This window comes from Calliphora vicina, chromosome 2 (assembly GCF_958450345.1).
Source record: "Calliphora vicina chromosome 2, idCalVici1.1, whole genome shotgun sequence".
NCBI classification, from domain to species: domain Eukaryota; kingdom Metazoa; phylum Arthropoda; class Insecta; order Diptera; family Calliphoridae; genus Calliphora; species Calliphora vicina.
The window spans coordinates 81,330,175-81,352,443 of NC_088781.1; the positions used below are offsets into that span (position 1 = coordinate 81,330,175).

General features: G+C 31.3%; 1 protein-coding gene across 2 annotated transcripts in view; it reads left to right on the forward strand.

Annotated features, from left to right (window-relative positions):
- The window catches only part of Utx (Utx histone demethylase), a 530,199-nt gene that overhangs the window by 112,507 nt on the left and 395,423 nt on the right, over window positions 1–22,269 (forward strand). For both annotated transcript variants that reach the window (XM_065501028.1, XM_065501029.1), the window contains one exon: window positions 2,523–2,698. In XM_065501028.1, coding sequence (XP_065357100.1) covers window positions 2,523–2,698 — 176 coding nt within the window. The remainder of the gene's footprint in view (window positions 1–2,522; window positions 2,699–22,269) is intronic.

The window sequence follows — 22,269 nt, forward strand, 5'->3', positions numbered from 1 at the left end:
TCGCTATCTTTCCATGAGAAATTTGAAATATTGAAAAATTTGACCATTGACCTTCACGATTTAAGGATTAAAGTTTTCCGATTTTAGTAAAACTTTCAGACTATATTTTAAATTACCTGGAATATATAGCTTTTACTTTAAAATCATAACAGTAAGGAAATTCGGCTCATTCTCCAAAATATGGCCAAAATATTAGTTTTTCTCGAAAATCTCAAAATTTAACTCGCTGGTACGGAAAAACTATAGGAGGTATTGTCATATTTTTTCATATTTTTATTCCCTATTATGTTGTCAATAAATCCCCATGTGATGATCAAAAATTCTGAAATTTGTTTAACAAAATTTTTAAAAATTTTAAATTGGAGTTTTGAAACTGCCGTTAAAAAAATAATTTTTTTTGGTCATACCTAGGAATAGGTTAGCGGTATCCTACGAAGACAAAAACTCATATACAAGTAAATATGGATATATTCTAAGTAAAAATAAACTTTTATTTTAATATTTCTCAAAATATGTTAATTTTGTTCCTACATTTCATGTTCTAGTGGCCTGAGACACGTTAATGGCCTGGCGATTTTTTAATAACTTTAACATTTTTTAACCAATTTTTGTCTTTTATATCTTATTAGAACGACAATTACGTACACATTTCGATTCTTTTAAATCAAATTGCAAAAGTAATTATTTAATGGCAAAATTTTTACAAAAACTGAAAAAAAATGCATTTTTGCCCCTTGTAAATGCACCAAATTTTTACACAAGTTTTCAGGGGGTACCGTCTCAACATTTCCAAAAATTTAATTCTAAGGGATACTCTAATATACATACATACAGTATTGGCCATAACAAAAGCACCCCCTCAATGAATTTTTTTCATATTGTATTTTTTTGTATAAAATCAAAGTTTTAAATATTTATTATGTATTATTCTCATTTGTTAATATGTTTAGTATTGATAAACAAATACTTTTAAAGTTAACCTTTCTATAAGAGGTAACTTAAAATCAAAAAATATTTTAAGATAGAAAATGAAACGGACAAAACTAAAGCACCCTTTCAAGGTTATACTATGAAAAAAATGTTAATTAATTTTTTGTTGCAAATCCTTTGTTTTGGATGGCACAAGAACATTTCTTAGCATAAAAGATATTATGTTTTTTTTTTTGCGTTTTTCGGTATTCCTTTCCTGGCTATTTTAACGGCATGAAATAAATCGTGAAAATTGACAAGCCTTATTTCAGCAATTTTCATGATTTATTTTCATATTAACAATGTGCCACAAGTTCCTAATAGGATTGAGATCGGAAGATTGACCAGGCCAATGAAGAAATTGAACCTTGTTGATCTGTAGCCAAGTCTTACAAACTTTGGAGGGGTGCGTAGGATCGTTATCCTGTTGGAAGCTCCCTATAATTGGCATCTCTTCACTGGCATAAGGCAACATTACAGCGTTCAATACATCACGGTACATGAACCGATCCATAATCACATAAATTTTATGATTTGGCCCAAATCATTGACCAGAAAAGCAACCCCAGACAATTACATTGCCTCCACCATGTTTAATTGTTCCTTTGCAAAACTTAAGATTCAGTTCTTCTCCTTTTGGTAGGCGTACACGCCTTATTCGAGCGGAACTTTTTAAGTTGTATTTGGATTCGTCAGGGAACAGTACTGTCTTTAATTTTTGGACACTCCAGTCAATGTGGGCTTTGGCAAACTTCAGTCTAGCTTTCTTGTTCTTAGCTGATAGAAATGCTTTTTTTGCTGGTCGTCAGCTGAATAATCGGGCTTCTACTACTCTTCTACGGATTGTTCTTTCGCTAACGCATAATCTTAAACTTGTTCGTACTTGAATAGCTGATGCTGTAGGATCTTTTTGTATTGCTCTTTTGATCAAGGAATCATAATATCGTGTTTTTTTTCGCGAAGGACCTACAGAGTGCTACCAGTCTTGAAAAATTTTGAAACGAGCCTGGAAATAACTGATCTGTTAATTGAATATTTTTTACTCAATTCATGTAGTGATAAACCTGTCTTCCAGTCTTCAATAACTTTAATTTTAAATTCACTAGAGTACTTGTTCCTTGTCATTGTTTTTTTCACAATAAACTGTATAAAACATAAATTTTGCACACTACGTCTTCCTTTATTTTTATCTTTTGGAATTTTTAAATGCATTCATTGTGATTCCCGATAACTCACATTGCAAATATGCAGTACCGTGTCAAATTTTTAAACATCTTATAAGAGGGTGCTTTTGTTTTGTCCGTTGCTTTTTAAGTTTTTATATGATTTATCATTTTTAATAAAATTATCTTTTACTAAATGAATATTAAATGAACATTAACAATATTAGTTATATACAAAATACATCCCAAAAAAGCGTTTTTATCAAAAAAAAATATGATTTGAAAAAATCCATTGAGGGGGTGCTTTAGTTATGGCCAATACTGTACATACATACAAAAGCTTTGAGTTATGATATTTTTGTATTACATGATTTTATTTATCTATTTCAGGTCTATTCAAACGTTTAGAGAACTTTTGTATATTAATTCTAACTACCAATGTGCAAATGATGTTCATCTCCGTTTGGGATTTATGCACAAAGTATTGGGAGATTATAAATCAGCATCTAAGCATTACCATTTAGCTCTAATTGACATTGCACCATGTACATTTTCGAAATTACAAAGTAAGTATTAAAATAAAATAATTGTGTTATGTTGTTAGTTGTTTTTTCAATGTTGTTAAGGTACGGTCACACATGGCAAATATTTACTCAAACCACTTTTTTTAGCACAAATTTGTTTGACGTTGTTTACTCTTACTAGCGTTATGTAAGAACAAACAGCATCAAATATAGTAGTAGAAAGAAGTTTTTGAAATTTCTTTAATTATATTTTATTAACAATACTAGCTAAAACCCGGTGTGCTTCGCTACCCGTACCGTAAAGATTTACAATATATTTAGTCTATCTAAAATTAGTTTCTGTTCATGTGAAAAACATGGATTTTCTAGATTTAGTCCGCGAACTTGCAAAGACTGATGTTGAGCTTTATCAATTATCATTGCAAATACTAAGCAAATAGGAAACTGCAATCGAATAAAATCAAATGGCATTTCCGAAGTTATAATTCCCAGTTATAAAGGTCCCAGTTATAAAAGTCGAGTGCCATTACAAATACGCAAACAATCATACAAACAAACACACATTGACTTTGTAATGGTTGACTGGCTTTTGACTATAGATTGTCGTTGGGGAGGGGGTCTTGCTAAGTCACTGCCGATCCACATTACCAAAGAAATCACGTGCTTTAAGGAATATTATAATATGAAATTAAGACCAATAAACTATTGAAATAAAAAACAGACAGGGGGACATGTGTTTTTCTTACGTTTTCTATTTAGTCGGGTTTATGGGAATTGATGTTCATATTCCCCTGCCCTTAGCCATACCATGCTACAGTAAATTTCCTTTCAAGGTTTCCGGTAGCCCCAATAAAAATATGAAATGGTTTGGTTACATTAGGGATAACAAATTAGTTTATTAAGGAATTCATTTTCCAGATAATTATTTCAAAAGAATATAAAATATTAAGGTATAATTCATTATAATAAAGTCATTAAGAATAAATTATTAATTATATATATATATACCAATAGTTATAATTAAGCATCAAATCAAACTTACAATTTTTCTCCGTGTACAGCTGAATCAGGCCTGGTTCTCTGCTTTCGAGGAGTATAAAGTCTCTTAATACTAACTTACAAAAAAAAATATTTCAATAATTCAAATCAAATACAAATGAAAAAGATCTTAAAGCAAATTTACAAAACAAAATATAAATGAGATAAAAATAAATTTTAAAGCAGATTAACAGGAACAAACAAATAATAAAACGTAACAATTAACAGCAAAATCAATCAAATTAAAGAGAATAATAAATGACAAAAAAAACAATTAAACAATTTAAGAGAAGGAATTAAGAATTATGTTTTTTTTTTTTGTATTTAAGCACGATTTACTAAATTTACACTTAAAAAAAATTAATGGGCAGGATTTACAAAATTAATATTTTATTTTTAGGTTATGTATTATTTAGGTTTCATATACATATATTCTTGAAATAACTATTAAGTTAATAAAATCATTTTTTTTTTAAATTAGCAAAGAAGAATACACATTTTAATAAAATAAATTTTTATGGGTATTATTAAGTTATTTAAAATGTTGCTTGGAGTATGAGAAGACTTTTGTGCACATCACCACAAATCCGATCCACATGGAGGTTTATTTCAAGGGCCATCGATTTTAACCGTCTATGGTATATGTTTAAAACCCGAAAGTAATGTTGAAATTATTCCACTTGAATTTCAGGATAAGGCCAGAAAAGTTTACTTTTAAAAATTTGTAGGACCTGTAGCCTGTCCTTTTATTCACTTAGCAACAAAATTTCACTTAATTATCTGTCCCGTATTGACGACTTAATATCTTCAAAATCTTTTCTTCAAATCTGTACCTTTTTCAATTTCATCGTCGCTAACCTCACAAATACTACGTTTATACGTAGCCTATTCGCAAATAAAAATAATTTGCAATTAACTAACTCTCTGTTTATATGTCACTTTGGTTACGGAAAATTCTTATTTTTTTAAATGCAAAAATGAAAGAATTAAAAATTCTTATTTGTCTTGCAATCCAATTAATGCAAAAACGCAATGAAATATTTAAAAAACTAAAAACGTTTAAAAATAGGGCAATGTTTAAAATCTTATTTGCAAATAGTGTCGTTAATCAGGAATTGTTTTCGTGAGTTAGCTATTTGCAAATAAAAAAATAATTCACTGTTTATACGGCTAATTTGTCTACTTTCGATATATTTATTTGCGAATAAGTCGTGCGTATAAACGTAGTAAAACTTGATTTCAATCATTTATTTTGAGTAAGTCCCGTTACTTCGAAATTGAATAATATAACATTCACTCAAAAAAAAATAAATCATTAATAAGAAACTCTCATTAATAAAAACCCTCATTCATAAGTATTCTCATTAATAAAATTCTCACTGACAAAAATAAGGTGAGGAAAAGTGAAGAGGAGAAAAAGGTTAAAACAATATTACACTGTTTACATTGCAAATCAAAAAATTTCACATTCAACCGTCACAAAACAGGCAATTTTAAATTTTCAAAATAAAAAGGGAAAATTGGCTGGAAACGGTCCTTTCAAGATTTTGAATCCGGATTATATAATGCTCGCAGATCCTTTGCATGAAACACACCCACATCCTTTCCTTTCATGTCAACTATTCGGTAATTACAATACCCTATTTCCTTTAAAATCTTGGACTTTAAAAACTTAGGCGCTAACTTGCTATTGTACCCAATGGCCTTGTTGCTCTGTGAAAAATTTCGCCTATAAACGATATCACCTTCCGAAAAATTTACAGGGCGTGTCCTTAAATCGTATGTTTTCTTATTCACTTTGTAAGCTTTCTCTAAATTTTCCGAAACCAAATTGCGAATTAAGCATAGTTTATCTGAGTTTTCAATAACATCTAATCCCTCATCTAACAAATCCAGCTTTTTCATAATGTCGTAGGATTTACCATGGGTGACCATTTGTTGTACGAAAAGGACATAATAAGGCGAAAAACCTAAAGAAGTATTGTACGAGCATCTCAGAGCTACGCCAATCTGACTTAGGTGTTGGTCCCACAAGCGGTGATCTGTTCCTAGATAAGATCGGATTCCAGCTATAATTGATCGGTTTACTCTCTCCGAACTGTTGGATTGTGGAGAGTAGATGGCCGTAAATATATGCTGGACTCCATACCTGCTCAAGAAACTTTCAAAAGTGAGGATTTAAATTGTGATCCATTGTCGGTCACGATGACCTCTGGAACACCAAATAAATGAAATACGTTTTCCTCAAGAAACTTTATAACAGCAGTAGTATTCATTTTACGCAATGCCTTAAATAAGGAATATTTAGTAAAATGATCCAATACTAAGAAAATAGCCACATACACTGTCGGCAAACTTCACAATTTAAAATAAATTCCCTGACTTGTACAGCCATTTTTGGCCAGTAAAAATTACGCCTTAGTCTTTCCAACGACTTACCTACACCTCCATGAGCAGCCATGGGGAATTGTGAGCGCCTGCGATCACACAAGAGGCAAGTTCCTGTGGAACCCACAACTTCCATGATCGGGCATCAGAAAATGTTTCTCTTAAAAACTCAGTACGAGTCAAGTTTCTGGATGGCAGACACTTTATTATAATCTGGTTTTATACACCCCGAACCAATAATATAACCCAGATATCGCAACTCTTTCATACACCATTTGCATTTTGAAACGTTTAAAGTAAGCCCTGATTTACGAATTAATTGTGCAACTTCTATTAGCAAAGACATATGGTTATCAAAACTATCACTCACTAAGAGAAGATCGTCCAGGTAGACGAAGACTTTATTTTTCAGGTGGAAGGGAATTATTATATCCATAAGACGACAAAGCGTCTGTGGAGCGTTCGTCAAACCAAACGGCATAACCTTGAATCTGTACAGAGGCCTATTGGGTACGGTAAAAGCTGTCATATCTCTAGACTTTTCATCAAGACCCACTTGCCAAAATGCATTTTCAAATCTAGAGATGAAATAAATTCAGCTTTGGGTAGTCTGGACAATATCCAATTAATTTTCGGTTGTGGATATGCGTCACGAATTGTAACGCTGTTAAGTTTGCGCGTATCCAGACACAACCGAAATTTTCCTTCCCTATTAACGCACGTTACTGGGCTACTCCAAGAGCAAGTAGGTGGAGCGGGTTCTATAACCCCTAACTGCAGCATAACGTCAATTTCCTCGTGAATTTTTCTCTCAATTGCCGGAGACACAGAAAAGTACCTTTGCTTTATTGGTCTTGTACCAGGCTGAATTTCTATGCTATGCTCTAATACAGATGTTTTTCCCAGACCATCCTTCTCAAAATCAGGAAAAAGTTTAATTACATTATTCAAAACATCTCTTTGTTTGTCCGTCAAAACATTTTCCTCACAAATTTGCACAAGTTCCACTATTTCACACATTTCCTTTCCAAGAATCTTATCCGTAAGTCCAAAAGAATGCCAAAAGTCGATGCCTAAATACAAATCCTATTTTAAATCTGGAATTATATATAATTTAATGTTTTTCTCCATATTTCCGTACTTAATATTAGTTTCCTTATAACCCAAAATTCTATACTGCTGACCTCCTGCCGCTTGAACAAAATTATGAAAAATTTTATAAGGAATATTCTTACTGAGAAATTGTTTTGCAGCATTACCACTCAAACAAGATAATGATGCTCCAGAATCCAATAATCCAAATAGAGACATACCAAATACTGCAATTCGTACGTAAGGTCTTTTATCAGTATCACATTTTTCAATGGATTCAATACTAACTTTAATTTTATTTTTAGATTTTCTCAAAAGATTGTAATAGTTTCTAATTCTCATAGAATTTCTCCTTCTACGTTTATTAAAAGAATTCAAATTGAATTTATCCGAAAAAGAATTGCAAAATATTCTGTTTCTTGCTAAATTATATAATCTTACGCGTTCGTGATATGGTTTGATAGGAAATAATTTTGGTCTATATTCATTTTCATTCTGAAATTCAGTTGTCTGTGTGCTAATATTAATTTTGTGGTCTTTCCCATCATTACTAAATATTTTCACTGCTGTTTCGCTCTCGAGCGCAGACTGGTGTCCTCGCTGACGCTCGGTTTTAAGATTCCTTGGCATCTACCACAGATTCTTTACGAATCTGCGGTTCGTTAAGGGGGATACTTTAAACGGTCGCTTAATTGCAAAATTGAGTGGTAAAAATCATCAAAACTTTCGTTAATACCCTGTTTTCTGTCTCTCATTAATTCAACTATATCTAGATCAGATAAATGATCACTAAAATGAGTTTTCATAGCCCTGCATAGATTTTCCCATTTTATATGGTTAACAGATCTTACTGTACCTCCAGTACCATTCCTTTGCTTTGGATGTAAACAAAAGGTGACTATGATCGCAAACTAACTGGAAATCGCCCCCCAAACTACCTTTGTCAGAGAGGTTATCATATAGATAAATTTCTCGACTGGTAAAATTAGCATTCCAATTACTAATCAGACTTGAAACTTTTCCATTATGAGCAAGGAACGAAGATTATAACGGTCGGTCACGAACACCATGAACAGAAGAAACCCCCTGAGCACTATTGCGCTGTGGCCCAAAACTGGAATGAATCCTAGTGTCCTGTGCTGAAGTAGTAGTTGGATTATGTGAATTATGTTCAAAATTCGGAGGATTAAAGGTGCTGGGTAAACTTTCCTTTGGCCAAGCTGGCTCCCTATTTTCATTTATATTGAAGTTTGTGAACTGATCCAATTCCTTGTAACAGCCTCACGACATCGAGGACAAAAAGGTGATGATTCTATATATTGAGAAATACATTCGCGGTGAAAAATATGTCTAAATCTCGTAGAAACTAAAATACTTGTATGATCATAATTTACGTGGCAAATTGAACAAATATTAGTCTCAGTCTCCTGAGCATCAGGAAGATTTTCCATACTATGACGTAGTGGCATACTTTTATTGAACTGTTTGAAAAGTTAAAAAAAAACTCAGTAAAGTTCTACGCAAATTTTAAATTATGTACGATTCAAAATATATAAAATTTTTCGAACCTACAGATAATTTTTTTTTTAATTAATGGTATTGTATTTTCATGTAGCTCTGTAACCAAACCAAATCATAAAATAATAACCACGACTTAAAAAAACACAGAAATTAAAAAAATATATATTGTAGACCTTTTTGAACTTAAGTTGTCATTTGTAACATTTATTTCGGATAGGAATATGTTTTCCATAAACAACTTCCTATAGTCCTAAAATATATGGCGAAGTTATACACAAATTCAAAAGACCGTATCCAAATTCATTGTAACGATATGAAATTTAAATGGAAACATAAAATCAAATTACAATTTCGGCAACATATAAATAGTTATTTAAACATATTTAATGAGAATTCCAGAAAATTGCCATAAGATAATGCGTTCAAAAAAGAAAATTTAATAGTGGAACAGATGGTATTCTTTTACCGAGGTGTTAAATCACGTAAATTACAATAATTCACTGATAGTAAATACATTTCATCCATATCATGCCCCACGTTGGGCGCCACTTTGTAATGGTTGACAGGCTTTTGACTATAGATTGTCGTTTCGGTTAACAGTGAACTTAGCGTTTAGCACGTGCTTGCAATAGGTCTAGCTCGTCGGATGGGGAGGGGGTCTTGCTAAGTCACTGCCGATCGACATTACCAAAGAAATCACGTGCTTTAAGGAATATTATAATATGAAATTAAGACCAATAAACTATTGAAATAAAAAACAGACAGGGGGACATGTGTTTTTCTTACGTTTTCTATTTAGTCGGGTTTATGGGAATTGATGTTCATATTCCCCTGCCCTTAGCCCTACCATGTTACAGTAAATTTCCTTTCAAGGTTTCCGGTAGCCCCAATAAAAATATGAAATGGTTTGGTTACATTAGGGATAACAAATTAGTTTATTAAGGAATTCATTTTCCAGATAATTATTTCAAAAGAATATAAAATATTAAGGTATAATTCATTATAATAAAGTCATTAAGAATAAATTATTAATTATATATATATATATGCCAATAGTTATAATTAAGCATCAAATCAAACTTACAATTTTTCTCCGTGTACAGCTGAATCAGGCCTGGTTCTCTGCTTTCGAGGAGTATAAAGTCTCTTAATACTAACTTACAAAAAAAAATATTTCAATAATTCAAATCAAATACAAATGATAAAGATCTTAAAGCAAATTTACAAAACAAAATATAAATGAGATAAAAATAAATTTTAAAGCAGATTAACAGGAACAAACAAATAATAAAACGTAACAATTAACAGCAAAATCAATCAAATTAAAGAGAATAATAAATGACAAAAAAAAAAAACAAACAATTTAAGAGAAGGAATTAAGAATTATGTTTTTTTTTTTTATTTAAGCACGATTTACTAAATTTACACTTAAAAAAAATTAATGGGCAGGATTTACAAAAATAATATTTTATTTTTAGGTTATGTATTAGGTTTCATATACATATATTCTTGAAATAACTATTAAGTTAATAAAATCATTTTTTTTTAAATTAGCAAAGAAGAATACACATTTTAATAAAATAAATTTTTATCACCACAAATCCGATCCACATGGGTGTTTATTTCTAGGGCCCTCGATTTTAACCGTCTATGGTATATGTTTAAAACCCGAAAGTAATGTTGAAATTATTCCTCTTGAATTTCAGGATAAGGCCAGAAAAGTTTACTTTTAAAAATTTGTAGGACCTGTAGCCTGTCCTTTTATTCACTTAGCAACAAAATTTCACTTAATTATCTGTCCCGTATTGACGACTTAATATCTTCAAAATCTTTTCTTCAAATCTGTACCTTTTTCAATTTCTTCGTCGCTAACCTCACATCATTTATTTTGAGTAAGTCCCGTTACTTCGAAATTGAATAATATAACATTCACTCAAAAAAAATAAATCATTAATAAGAAACTCTCATTAATAAAAACCCTCACTCATAAGTATTCTCATTCATCAAATGCTCATTCATAAAAACACTCATTCATAAGTATTATCATTAATAAAATTCTCACTGACAAAAATAAGGTGAGGAAAAGTGAAGAGGAGAAAAAGGTTAAAACAATATTACACTGTTTACATTGCAAATCAAAAAATTTCACATTCAACCGTCACAACTTTTATATATACACTGAATCAATTAAGTCTCCGTACAGACATACTCATCATATAAACTAGCAATTTATGGTCACTTTTCAATACATATTTAAAACTTTTTTTCATTTTCTAAAAAATCTTATAAACTAGAAATCAACATAAAAAAAATACAAACATTTTCCTTAAAAACATAAAAATTTACATAAATTCAATAATTTTACGAAAAGTATCACCAAAAAAGTCTCCGTAAAGTTAACCGTTTTAAAGCAAGGAATCCAAATATTAAACTTAATTGCATTTAATATGTTGTAGGTCCTCCTTTCTGAGCAATTGCTTCATTTTAATGGCTGTGCATGGAATGGACCAGCTTTGTTATTGTCATCCAAATATAAGCTAATTTTAATGGATAGAAAGAAAATTATTATTAACTTGCAAAATGAAGGAAAAAATCTAACCGAAATCAAGGATATTGTAAAAAGACCACGCCCTTCCATTCAGTACGTTATTCAACAGTTCAAAAAAAAAAACGGAACAATGGCAAATAAACAAAGAACTGACCATCCAAGAAAAATAGACCACCACTTAGAGAGAGGAATTGTACGATTTGTAGAAGGTAATCCAAAAATTAACTCATGTGTAATTGCTGGAAACTTGAAAACTAGTGATGAATTAACGGTAAACCCCAAAACTGTAAGAAACGCTCCTAAACTAAATGGATACAATGGTCGAGTAAGAACATGAAAAAGAGATTGGATTACGCTATCGAGCATATTGATAAAGATTTTGTATTGCTTCCAACAAGACAACGATCCTAAACACACCTCTAGATTAGTAAAGGAATGTCTTATTTATAATGTTCCTAAGCAATCGCTCAGCTCAGTCACATTATCTCAACCCGATTGAGCATCTATGGGATCACTTAGAAAGAAGGATTCGGCAGCACAATATAACGAGTAAAGATCAGATGAAAGCCGTTATAATGGAAGAGTGGTATAAAATAGATTCCCTGCTTTACATACTACAATTATACAGATAGATATGAATTTTAGTATTTAGATTGTTGGGGAGGTGTAACGCCCACTATTTTAGTCCGCCCATTCTTGTCCTAAATATTAAAATTGATGGTAGAATATCCGACAAAATGTATGGATTCTATCCCATATATTAGATCCAAAATTATTTCAGAACTGCGACTTAGGTAGTCGCGTTTATGACCCTTTGGACTACCCTCCCTGTGTAGTGTGTTACGTGTGCAACTCCATAAAAGTGACTTTTTCAAAATTGACTTTTTTTAAAAGCTGTTTTTCTCAATTTCCAAAATTATTTCAGAAATTCGGCTTATGCAGTCGCATTTAGGACCCATTGGACTACCCTCCCCATATAGTGGGATACGTGTGCAATTCCATATTTTTCCAAATTCGTTGCCTGAACTTCATCATAAAAGTGACATGTTTTCTTAATATTATTATAAAAACAACATCTGAAATATTTTTTAATTTTTTATATTTCTGAAATAATTTCTGATACCTATTTCAGACGTATTTTTGTATTATAATTCATTTATCAAGACTGTTAAGTGATTAACAGTGCTCTGTTGACTGTAAAATGAGCAATGTTAAAAAATGTGGTTTTTGTCTGTGCTAGTTAAATACGAATTTATCTTCACACACATTACTGAAAAAGGGAAATACATAATTGTTATTGTTAAAATAATAATTGTAATTGAAAGTATGTAATTAGTAAAAAAATACTATTTCAAAAATACATTAGTGGGATTATATCTACCAAAAACATAATTAAAAAAATTCAAAGCACTGATATTCTTAATTAAATTAGCAATATTATTTCAATCAGTTTTTTTTAGAAAACATATGTCTTATGCACTTTTTTACTATACTGCTACATCAACAGAACATTTGTCAGCTGCCATGAGCGACCTATCGTGGGTTTTTCGCTGTTTTTTTGGAATGACAGTTTTACGTTATTTTTTATTTCGTAAAACAATAAAATCTTATTCCTTAAATTCGGATATTCTATTTATATATTGTTACTAGTTGACCGCCCCGGCTTCGCTCGGTAGCATTTACTAATGTTAGTTTTAAAAACCATATACACCTGCCTGTTTTTATTTATTTGCAAATAAAATATCTAAATTTGTACTGCATACTTTTGGGAGCTTTTTTATTACAGTTGACTGGACTCAAAAAAAAAAACGAGTTTTACCCCGAATTTTTGATATTTTTTTGTTGAATCGAATAAAAAAATAATCAGCCAAATCGCTCCAGCCGTTCTCACGTGATGCCATTACATACATTTCATTTTTATATATATAGATATCATAAAATAATTAAGTTAGTGTTGATAATATTTTAATACAAATTGTATCACAAAACTATTTTTCTTTCGTATTTTTAGTAGAAATTTTGTTGATCATATATATATAAGTTGTAAAAGTCAGGTAAAAAAATATATAATGCGCCAATTGATAACTAACATTATGTAAATGGGAAAACACCCAAAAAATTGCAACAATATTCATTTTGGTTTAGTTATTGTCACATTTTTATTTTGGATCACAATTATCAGATCATCAAAATATTTTTTCTTTTTCAAATTCCAGTTAATATCTTGAGTTTTTTGGTAATTTTATTATTTTGTGGTAAAAGAATACCTTATAGTTAGTGAATGTTCAGCTTAACAAATATTGTCTAAACATTTGGTTAGAATCGGAAATTAGAAATAATAAAAAATTAACTAAGTTGTAAAAGTCAGGTAAAAAATATATATTTTGCCAATTGATAACTAACATTATGTAAATGGTAAAACCCCCAAAAAATTGCAACAATATTAATTTTGGTTTAGTTATTGTCACATTTTTAATTTGGATCACAATTATCAGATCATCAAAATATTTTTCGTTTTTCAAATTCCAGTTAATATCTTGAGTTTTTTCTTAATTTTATTATTTTGTGGTAAAATAATACCTTATAGTTAGTGAATATTCTACTTAACAAATATTGTCTAAACATTTGGTTAGCATCGGAAATTAGAAATAATAAAAAATTAACTCTTTTCCGCAAAAATATTAGTTTAAATAAAATACAATTTGATTTTTTTAAATTTTAGTCAATTATTTCACGCATAAATCTCTAATTGTCAAAAGACTGTGTGTTTTTACAACTAACAACAGAAATAATTGATTTAATTCACTACAAGCAATTCTCAAATTAAATGGTCATTATCAGGGAAACCAAAATATGCAAATGCATGTTTTTTCTGGTGAGTCTAATGAGCACATGGATAAGATATTTACACGTTTCAGAACTATTTAAGAATTTTGGCATCGATTTGTTAGTGCATATTTTACCCTTAAATACATATTTTTGCATATATTTGTTTTAAGAGCATATTTATGTCATATTTTGCGTTTTTAGATCATATTATACTGTTTGATAGCATATTTTGAGTTTATCAAAAACAAATTTTGTCTTACTTATTTTTCGCTGTTGTGTTACAGGTTATTACTTCCTTTGTTTAAAATTCAAAATTGAAAAATAGATGGCTTTTCACCAAAAAAAAAAAAATTTAAAAAACAGAAATTTTTTTTTTAAATTTAAAATAACAATTCGAAAAATTTTTTTATCCAAAAAATTAAAAAAACTGAAAAAAATGTTCACTTAATAAAAAAAATTTTTTTTTTCCAAAAAATTAATAAAATGAAAAAAAAATTTTGTTCACCTAAAAATATTTAAATTTTTTATTTTGAAGTATAATTAGGTGAAGGGTATATAAGATTCGGCACAGCCGAATATAACTCTCTTGTTTTAATATAAAAAAAACACTATTTTAATAATAGCTCCATCTAAATATCAAATTTTAGTTCTAATTCAAACTTAACCGTTCTAAGTGTTAAAGAAATATTGTCTTTTAAATTTGCTCCTGTAACATCAGTTGATGTCGAAAGAACATTTTCTATGTATAAAAATGTTTTCAGATCCAATAGACAACGATTTTTATTTGAAAATTTAAGTAAATTTTTTTTGGTTAAGAATTATGTAAAAGTTTGTTCTTTTAAGAGCATATTTTTTAAATTTTAAGAGCATATTTTAAAGTTTTTACGGCATATTTAAAGCGCCTAAAACGCTTTTTAGAGCATATTTCCGGTTTCCCTGGTCATTATACAACATACTGAGCTAAAAAAGCCACCTAGTTCATTTCAGTGAGCGGTCACTTCACTGAGCTAATAAACCCAACTCTATTCTTAACTATCATAGCGGTCCATTTGAAATTGAGTGAATTCATCGTTGGAATTCCCCGACTAACTCCAATCACAGCTATGTCATTGCCTTTGGTCACATATGGATTATTACGAACATTAAGAAAAATTTGACAAATGGGTGTAGCCGTTTTCCGATTTTAGATAAATCGAAAAAAAGTGAACGTGGTCAATTTTTCTTTCAGTAAAAACTTAAATTGGATTAATACGAACATTTAAAAAAAAATAGCCAAATCGGTGCAGCCGTTTTATAGAGATTAATCGAAAAAATGGGCGTGGTAAATTTTTATTTCAGTAAAAATCTAAGTTGGACTATGACGATCATTTAAAAAAAATTCTAAATCGGTCCATCCATTCTCAACTGCATTTACCAACGAACGACATTTGATTTTTATTTATATAGAGATTTTAAATTTATTATTAATTAGAAAATATTAGTTTGTTGCACTTTACGGTGATTTTGTTGAATTTTATTAATATTATTTTATGTGTCGGTAATTGCTTTGAGAGATTCATTTCTTATTATTCGTTCTTTTGCTAATACATCGATAGTCACTCTACGGTCGGTCGATTTGACTATTAATTTTTTTATTATATAGTTTATATAAATTTGCATTTGTTTTGGTACATTTTAAACATCGCTTCATAGTTTGCGTGTTAGTTCACTTCTTTACTGATATTTGATTTGAGAATTTGAAGAATTTAATACCTCTGGAACATTTTATACGCGCTTCAGACGCTGTTATTAAATTTTAGTACAATTCGCGAAGATGAACATGACGTCTACTATATGGAAGTTTTAAATATTGAACTGAAATAATTTTGGGAAAAAGTGAAGATTACTTTCGAGAAGTGTTTGGATGATCTTGAATCATCTGATGCCGCGGAGCCATGTTTAAGTTAGAAGATTGTTGGGTCAAAATATACCTAATACAATTTATTTTATTAATAGTTTAATTAATTTTATTTTTGTTGCATTAATTCATTAATTTAAAGTCCTGAATAATATTCTTAACAAAACATTCATTTAAATATCTTGTTGCCCTTTATAACATATCATATGTATAAACATACATACACTTGTTTATTTACATATTATATTTTTGAATACATTGAAATCTAACGGGATTGCATTTTTTGCATTCCCTTTTATATCATTAGCTTCAACCAACTTTAGTTTTAAGAATTTTGTCATTGTCGAAAACAATAAACATCAAACGTTGCTCATAATTTGTAAAAACAAAAACAACTTTTCGTTTCTTTTATGGTTCAACATAAAAATTGGCGACCGTGACAGGACTTATATTAATTTAAAGACAATAAAGTCCAATAAATAAAAATAAAATTAGTTTAAACAAGTAAGAGTGCTATATTCGGCTATGCCGAATCTTATATACCCTTCACCTTTGTTGTGGATGCATTATTATTTTTTATAATTAGTATATATGTATGTACATTGCCCACTTTCAGCGTACAGCATCCTAAATTTATCAAGAACATAAAAAACAACAACAACGCCAAACGAAACAAAACACCAAAAGAAAAAACAAAATACGCAAGCCAATGAAACCAACACACGCCCAAACATACGTTTAATTGTATAAAAAACAACAACGCCAAAAGAAACAAAACACACATAGGATTTGTTGCTTTTTTGTCCAAACATACGATTTGTTGCTTTTTTGTCAAAAAAACCAACACACAACCAAACAAACGTTTAGTTGTATAAAAAACAACAACAACGCCAAAAGAAACAAAACACACAAAAAAACAAAATACGCAAAGCATGCTCAACCAAGCATACGTTTTGTTGCTTTTTTGTAAAAAAAACCAACACACAACCAAACTAACGTTTAGTTGTATAAAAAACAACAACAATGCCAAAAGAAACAAAACACAAAAAAAAAAACAAAATACACAAAACTTGCACATCCAAACATACGTTTTGTTGTTTTTTTGTCAAAGCATGCAATACATTGTGTTTTTTGATGAAATTTTCAGAGGTTGTCTCGGATTTTTGCTCATATCTCCGTTATTTATGGACGGATTTTGCTGATTTTAAATAGCAAAATTCTCGAAAGTATGTCTGACAGAATTGTTGAAGATTTGGATCCTGGAGATATCTGGGGCCTTCAGAAAATTGATTTCAACAGACAGACAGACGGACAGACAGACAGACAGACAGACAGACAGACAGACAGACAGACAGACAGACAGACAGACAGACAGACGGACATGGCTTAATCGACTCCGCTATCTATAAGGATCCAGAATATATATACTTTATAGGGTCGGAAATGAAAAATGTAGAAATTACAAACGGAATGACAAACTTATATATACCCTTCTCACGAAGCTGAAGGGTATAAAAAAAAAAAAATTAAAATTAAAGTGTATAAACATTTGTATGAAAAATACCTATAAACAATTTAAATATAAAAACTAAAAACCATTTACTGTGCTGAAATAAGAAAAATTAAGTTCTTATAAAACAAAACGTTAACTTCATCGTAATCATCGTGATCATCATCAACATTATCATTGCAGTTAGTGCACTTGCACCTAACAGTTGTCTACAACGCATCGTCATAAACATCATCATCATCGTCCCTTTGGTAATTCCAGCCAGCAGCAGTCTCTTCATTAATTAACATTATCGTCGTCTTCGCTCTTGTATTTGCTAGCCACCATCATCTGCAGTTTTGTAGCATCAAACATACACATGTTCTACGTTTATTCTAGTAAGTAAAACAAATCAAATTCTCTTACACTGTCTACGCTCATAATATATTTCTCTTTACTCTGTATACATACAAGCATACATACATATCGTGTTTATTTGAATTCAACAATTAGTGTTGGCACTTATAATCAGTGTTGGCCCTTTTAAACAACGAGTGGTACTTATTACAATTTTTGGTACTCTTTCTACAAATTGTCGATTTAAAGCAACTTTATTAAATTTTTATCAACTTTAACAAAATTTAATGCAACTTTAACAATATTTACTGCAAAATGAGTACCGAGAAAACAGATACGGGAGGAAATACGCTCGCTTCATTAAAGTTACAACGCACAACAATGAAAATAAATATATCACAACTGAAAGGGAAAACAGACAGAGATGGTGACTCATCCGATTATACAATTTTGGAATGTCGACTACAGATTTTAGAATCTTACTTCAAACAAATAAGCCACATTCAAACACAAATAGAGAAGTTGGATGATTCTGATATGGCTCGATCAGATTTAGAAGAGCTGTTTATTTCTGCCAAGGCACCATTGGTAAGTCTTATGAATCAAAAACGTAGTTCTGGAGATATTGAACAAAGCTTTTTAAATTCGTCTCAATCATTTGTATCTCATCAAAATCGTTTGCCCCAATTAAAATTACCTAAATTTGACGGAAAATATTCGGAGTTTTCTCGATTTATAAGCACATTCAAAACGTTAGTGCATAATGAATCACATATTCCAATCATTGATAAATTCAATTATTTGCTTAATTGTTTATCTGGTCAAGCACTAGCAGTAATAGAACCATTTCAAGTTGTCGAGTCAAATTACCAAAAGGCTTTAGATCATTTAATTGAACGATATGACAACAAATCGTTAATGTTTATCGACAATATTAATTCATTGTTTTCGATTTTACCCATGCATAAACCAAATGCTTCAATGTTGCGTTCAATTCTTGATAACGTTTCGGCCCTTCGTAGTTCGTTGCTTTCACTCGGTTCAGAAGTCGATGTGATGAACGCTATAATAATTCATATAGTTTTGTCGAAAATTGATGCAGAGTCAAAAAAGAATTATGATGAAAAACAAGATTTTAATTCTTTGCCATCATGGGATCAGTGCTATTCAATTTTAAGTCATCGTTGCCAGTTTCTGGAAAGTCGTACTGCAGAAATGGACTCTTGTCAACCTCGTGATAACAAATCTAAACCAAATCCCAAGCGACCTGGATTATCATTCATGGTTTCATCAACAATTTGCGAATATTGCAAAAGCAAAGAACACTTAACTGGAAGTTGTTCTACGTACTTGTCGTTGCCCATATCTCGTCGTTTCGATTTCGTTAAAAGTTCCAAGTTGTGTATAAACTGCCTTCGAAAAGGCCATGTAGTTTCTCAATGTCTATCGAAATCTCGCTGTCGCACTTGCAGGGTATCGCATCATACCACTTTACACAACCCAAATTTCCAAACAAAAACTGATTCAAATAATACTTCTTGTTCATCGGACTCAAGTCATTTGCCTTCGACTCAAAATAATGCTTCGTTTAATTCATCAATTCAACAACCACATTCCTCGTCTTTTCAACCATCGTCTTCGTCATCGCACCAATCATTTGTTCCAACACCAACTAATACATCCTCAACTCATTTAACAAAAACGTCATTTGTCATTCGAAGTCGTCATATAAATCTGCTTCCGACAGCAATTATTTTTGTTAAAGATTCATTCGGTTGTCTACAACCTTTTCGAGCCTTATTGGATTCTTGTTCAGAAGTAAATCTTATCACCCAAGAAGCTGCAAATCGTCTTCGTTTAAAACAAAGTAAATCAACTCACGAAATTTCTGGTGTTTCTGATATACGAACTCAATTGAAATACATGGTAAAAGCTACAATTAAATCTCGTGTTTCTGACTTTGAATGGACTACGTGTTTTTTAGTCGCAAAATCTATTTCATCACAGCACCCATCTGAACAAATCGATGCAGAAAATTGGAACATTCCAAATGGGATTGAATTAGCAGATCCGCAATTTTACATTCCTCAACGAATTGATCTTTTAATTAGTTCTGAAATTTTCTTTGATTTACTTCTTGACGGCAAAATTTCTCTCGGAAATGGACTTCCTTCACTCATCAACACATCCCTTGGGTGGATTATCGGTGGCAGCGTGAATACTCAACGTTCACATCGTGCCTTATCGTGCAATGTCATAACAGAAACCGATAATCTGGACTCTTTATTGAAGGCCTTTTGGGAAATAGAAGAATTCAATTCAAGCATGCCTTTTTTTACAGAAGAACAACAATGTGAGGACCATTTTATTAAAAACACCATTTTCGATTCTAATGGAAAGGTTCAGGTACGTTTACCATTTAAAAGTTCTATAAATCAACTTGGTAGCTCATTTGAAGTAGCTCGCAGACGTTTTTTATATTTAGAAAAACGACTTTACAAAGACGATAATTTACGACAGATGTATTTCGATTTTATGGACAAATACATTGAACTTGGTCATATGTCACCTGTAACATTCAATCGTTTAGATTCCTCGCATTATGTAATTCCTCATCATCCTGTTTTGCGCCCTCAAAGTACCACAACAAAACTGAGGGTGGTTTTTGACGCATCTTGCCGCACATCTTCTAACATTTCTTTGAATGAGGCTCTAATGGTCGGCCCAACAATTCAACAGGAGCTAATAATAACAATTTTGTCGTTTCGTTTAAATAAACTAGCCCTATCAGCTGACATCTGTAAAATGTATCGACAGTTTTTGATGGACGAAAGAGACCGAAATTTTCAGCTAATTTTATGGAGAAAAAACGTAAATGAGCCAATCACATTATATCAATTGAACACCGTAACATATGGCACTTCAGCTGCACCTTTCCTTGCGGTAAGAAGTTTGGTTTTCATCGCTGATTTTTACAAAAATGAATTTCCTATTGGTTCTAAAACTCTTAAGCAAGATGTTTACGTTGATGACTTGCTCACGGGGGCAGATAGCTTTTCTGAACTTTTAGCAAAAAAATGTGAAGTTGTCGAAGTTTTACAAAAAGCCGGACTACAACTGTCAAAATGGAATTCAAATTGCCCAAATATTGCTCCCTGCGACGGTGAACTACAATTAAAAACAAATGACGAACACATTGCTAAGGCACTTGGGATGTCATGGAAGCCCAAGGACGACGTCTGTTGCTTTCGTTTTGATTTACCAGTTATAGAAGTTCCAACAAAAAGATCGGTTTTGTCAGCTGTAGCAAAAATCTTTGATGTTCTTGGTCTCAGTCCTATTATAATTTCTTGCAAGATTCTGATTCAAGAATTATGGAAACAAAAGTTAGAATGGGACGAACCACTTAACGAACGTTTCTCGAATCGCTGGCGGATAATTGAACAGGATTTTCCAAATATCAACAAAATTGAAATCCCTAGATTTGCAGGTACATCTCCAAAAACTCAATTTGATATCCATGGATTTGCGGATGCCTCTCAATTGGCATATGGATGCTGCATCTATGTGACTCATAAAACTGATTTAAAATCAACTTTGCTCATAGCAAAATCAAAAGTTGCTCCAGTGGTTCACCAATCCTTGCCGCGATTAGAACTTTGCGCCGCTTTATTGTCGAACTTGGGACAAAATCAAACATAAGTTTGATGCCTTTACATATAGAATTTTCTTCTGGTCTGATTCAAAAATAGTTCTAAGCTGGCTTACTAATCACTCGTCGTTATATATTTGCTTTGTCGCTAATAGAGTATCAGAAATACAAAACTTAACTCACAACATTCCCTGGATGCATGTGCCTTCGAAACAAAACCCTGCAGATGTGGTGTCGCGAGGCTGTCTTGCCAATGATTTAAATAATACAATATGGTTTAATGGCCCTCAATTCATTTTGGAACCAGATATAAATTGGCCCAAAGGTAATAATGAAGTTGTAGAACTTCCCCAACAAGAAATAAGGAAAACTATATTTAAAACTACTATCGTAACCGAATCAATCATCGATCAATTAATTTCTCGTCATTCTTCGTATCTTCGCATTCTTCGTATCGTCGCTTATATTCATCGTGTCTTCGACAAAACACATCGGAATTTCTTTGTAACCGCTGAGGAACAACAATCATCGTTTTGGAGAATCGTATTTAACATACAACAATCAACATTTAAGGAACATATTGAGCTACTCAACAAAGGAAGAAACTTACAACCCAGCTATCAAAAGCTTGCTCCATTTTTAGATAAAATTCAGTGCTGCAATTCAACTTTAATCATCGTTCGCGTGGGTGGTCGGCTAGCAAATGCACCTTTATCATACGACACCAAATTTCCTGCCCTTTTACCAAAGGATCATCGTTTCACTAAAATCTTCATCGAGTATCTCCATCGCAAACATCTAC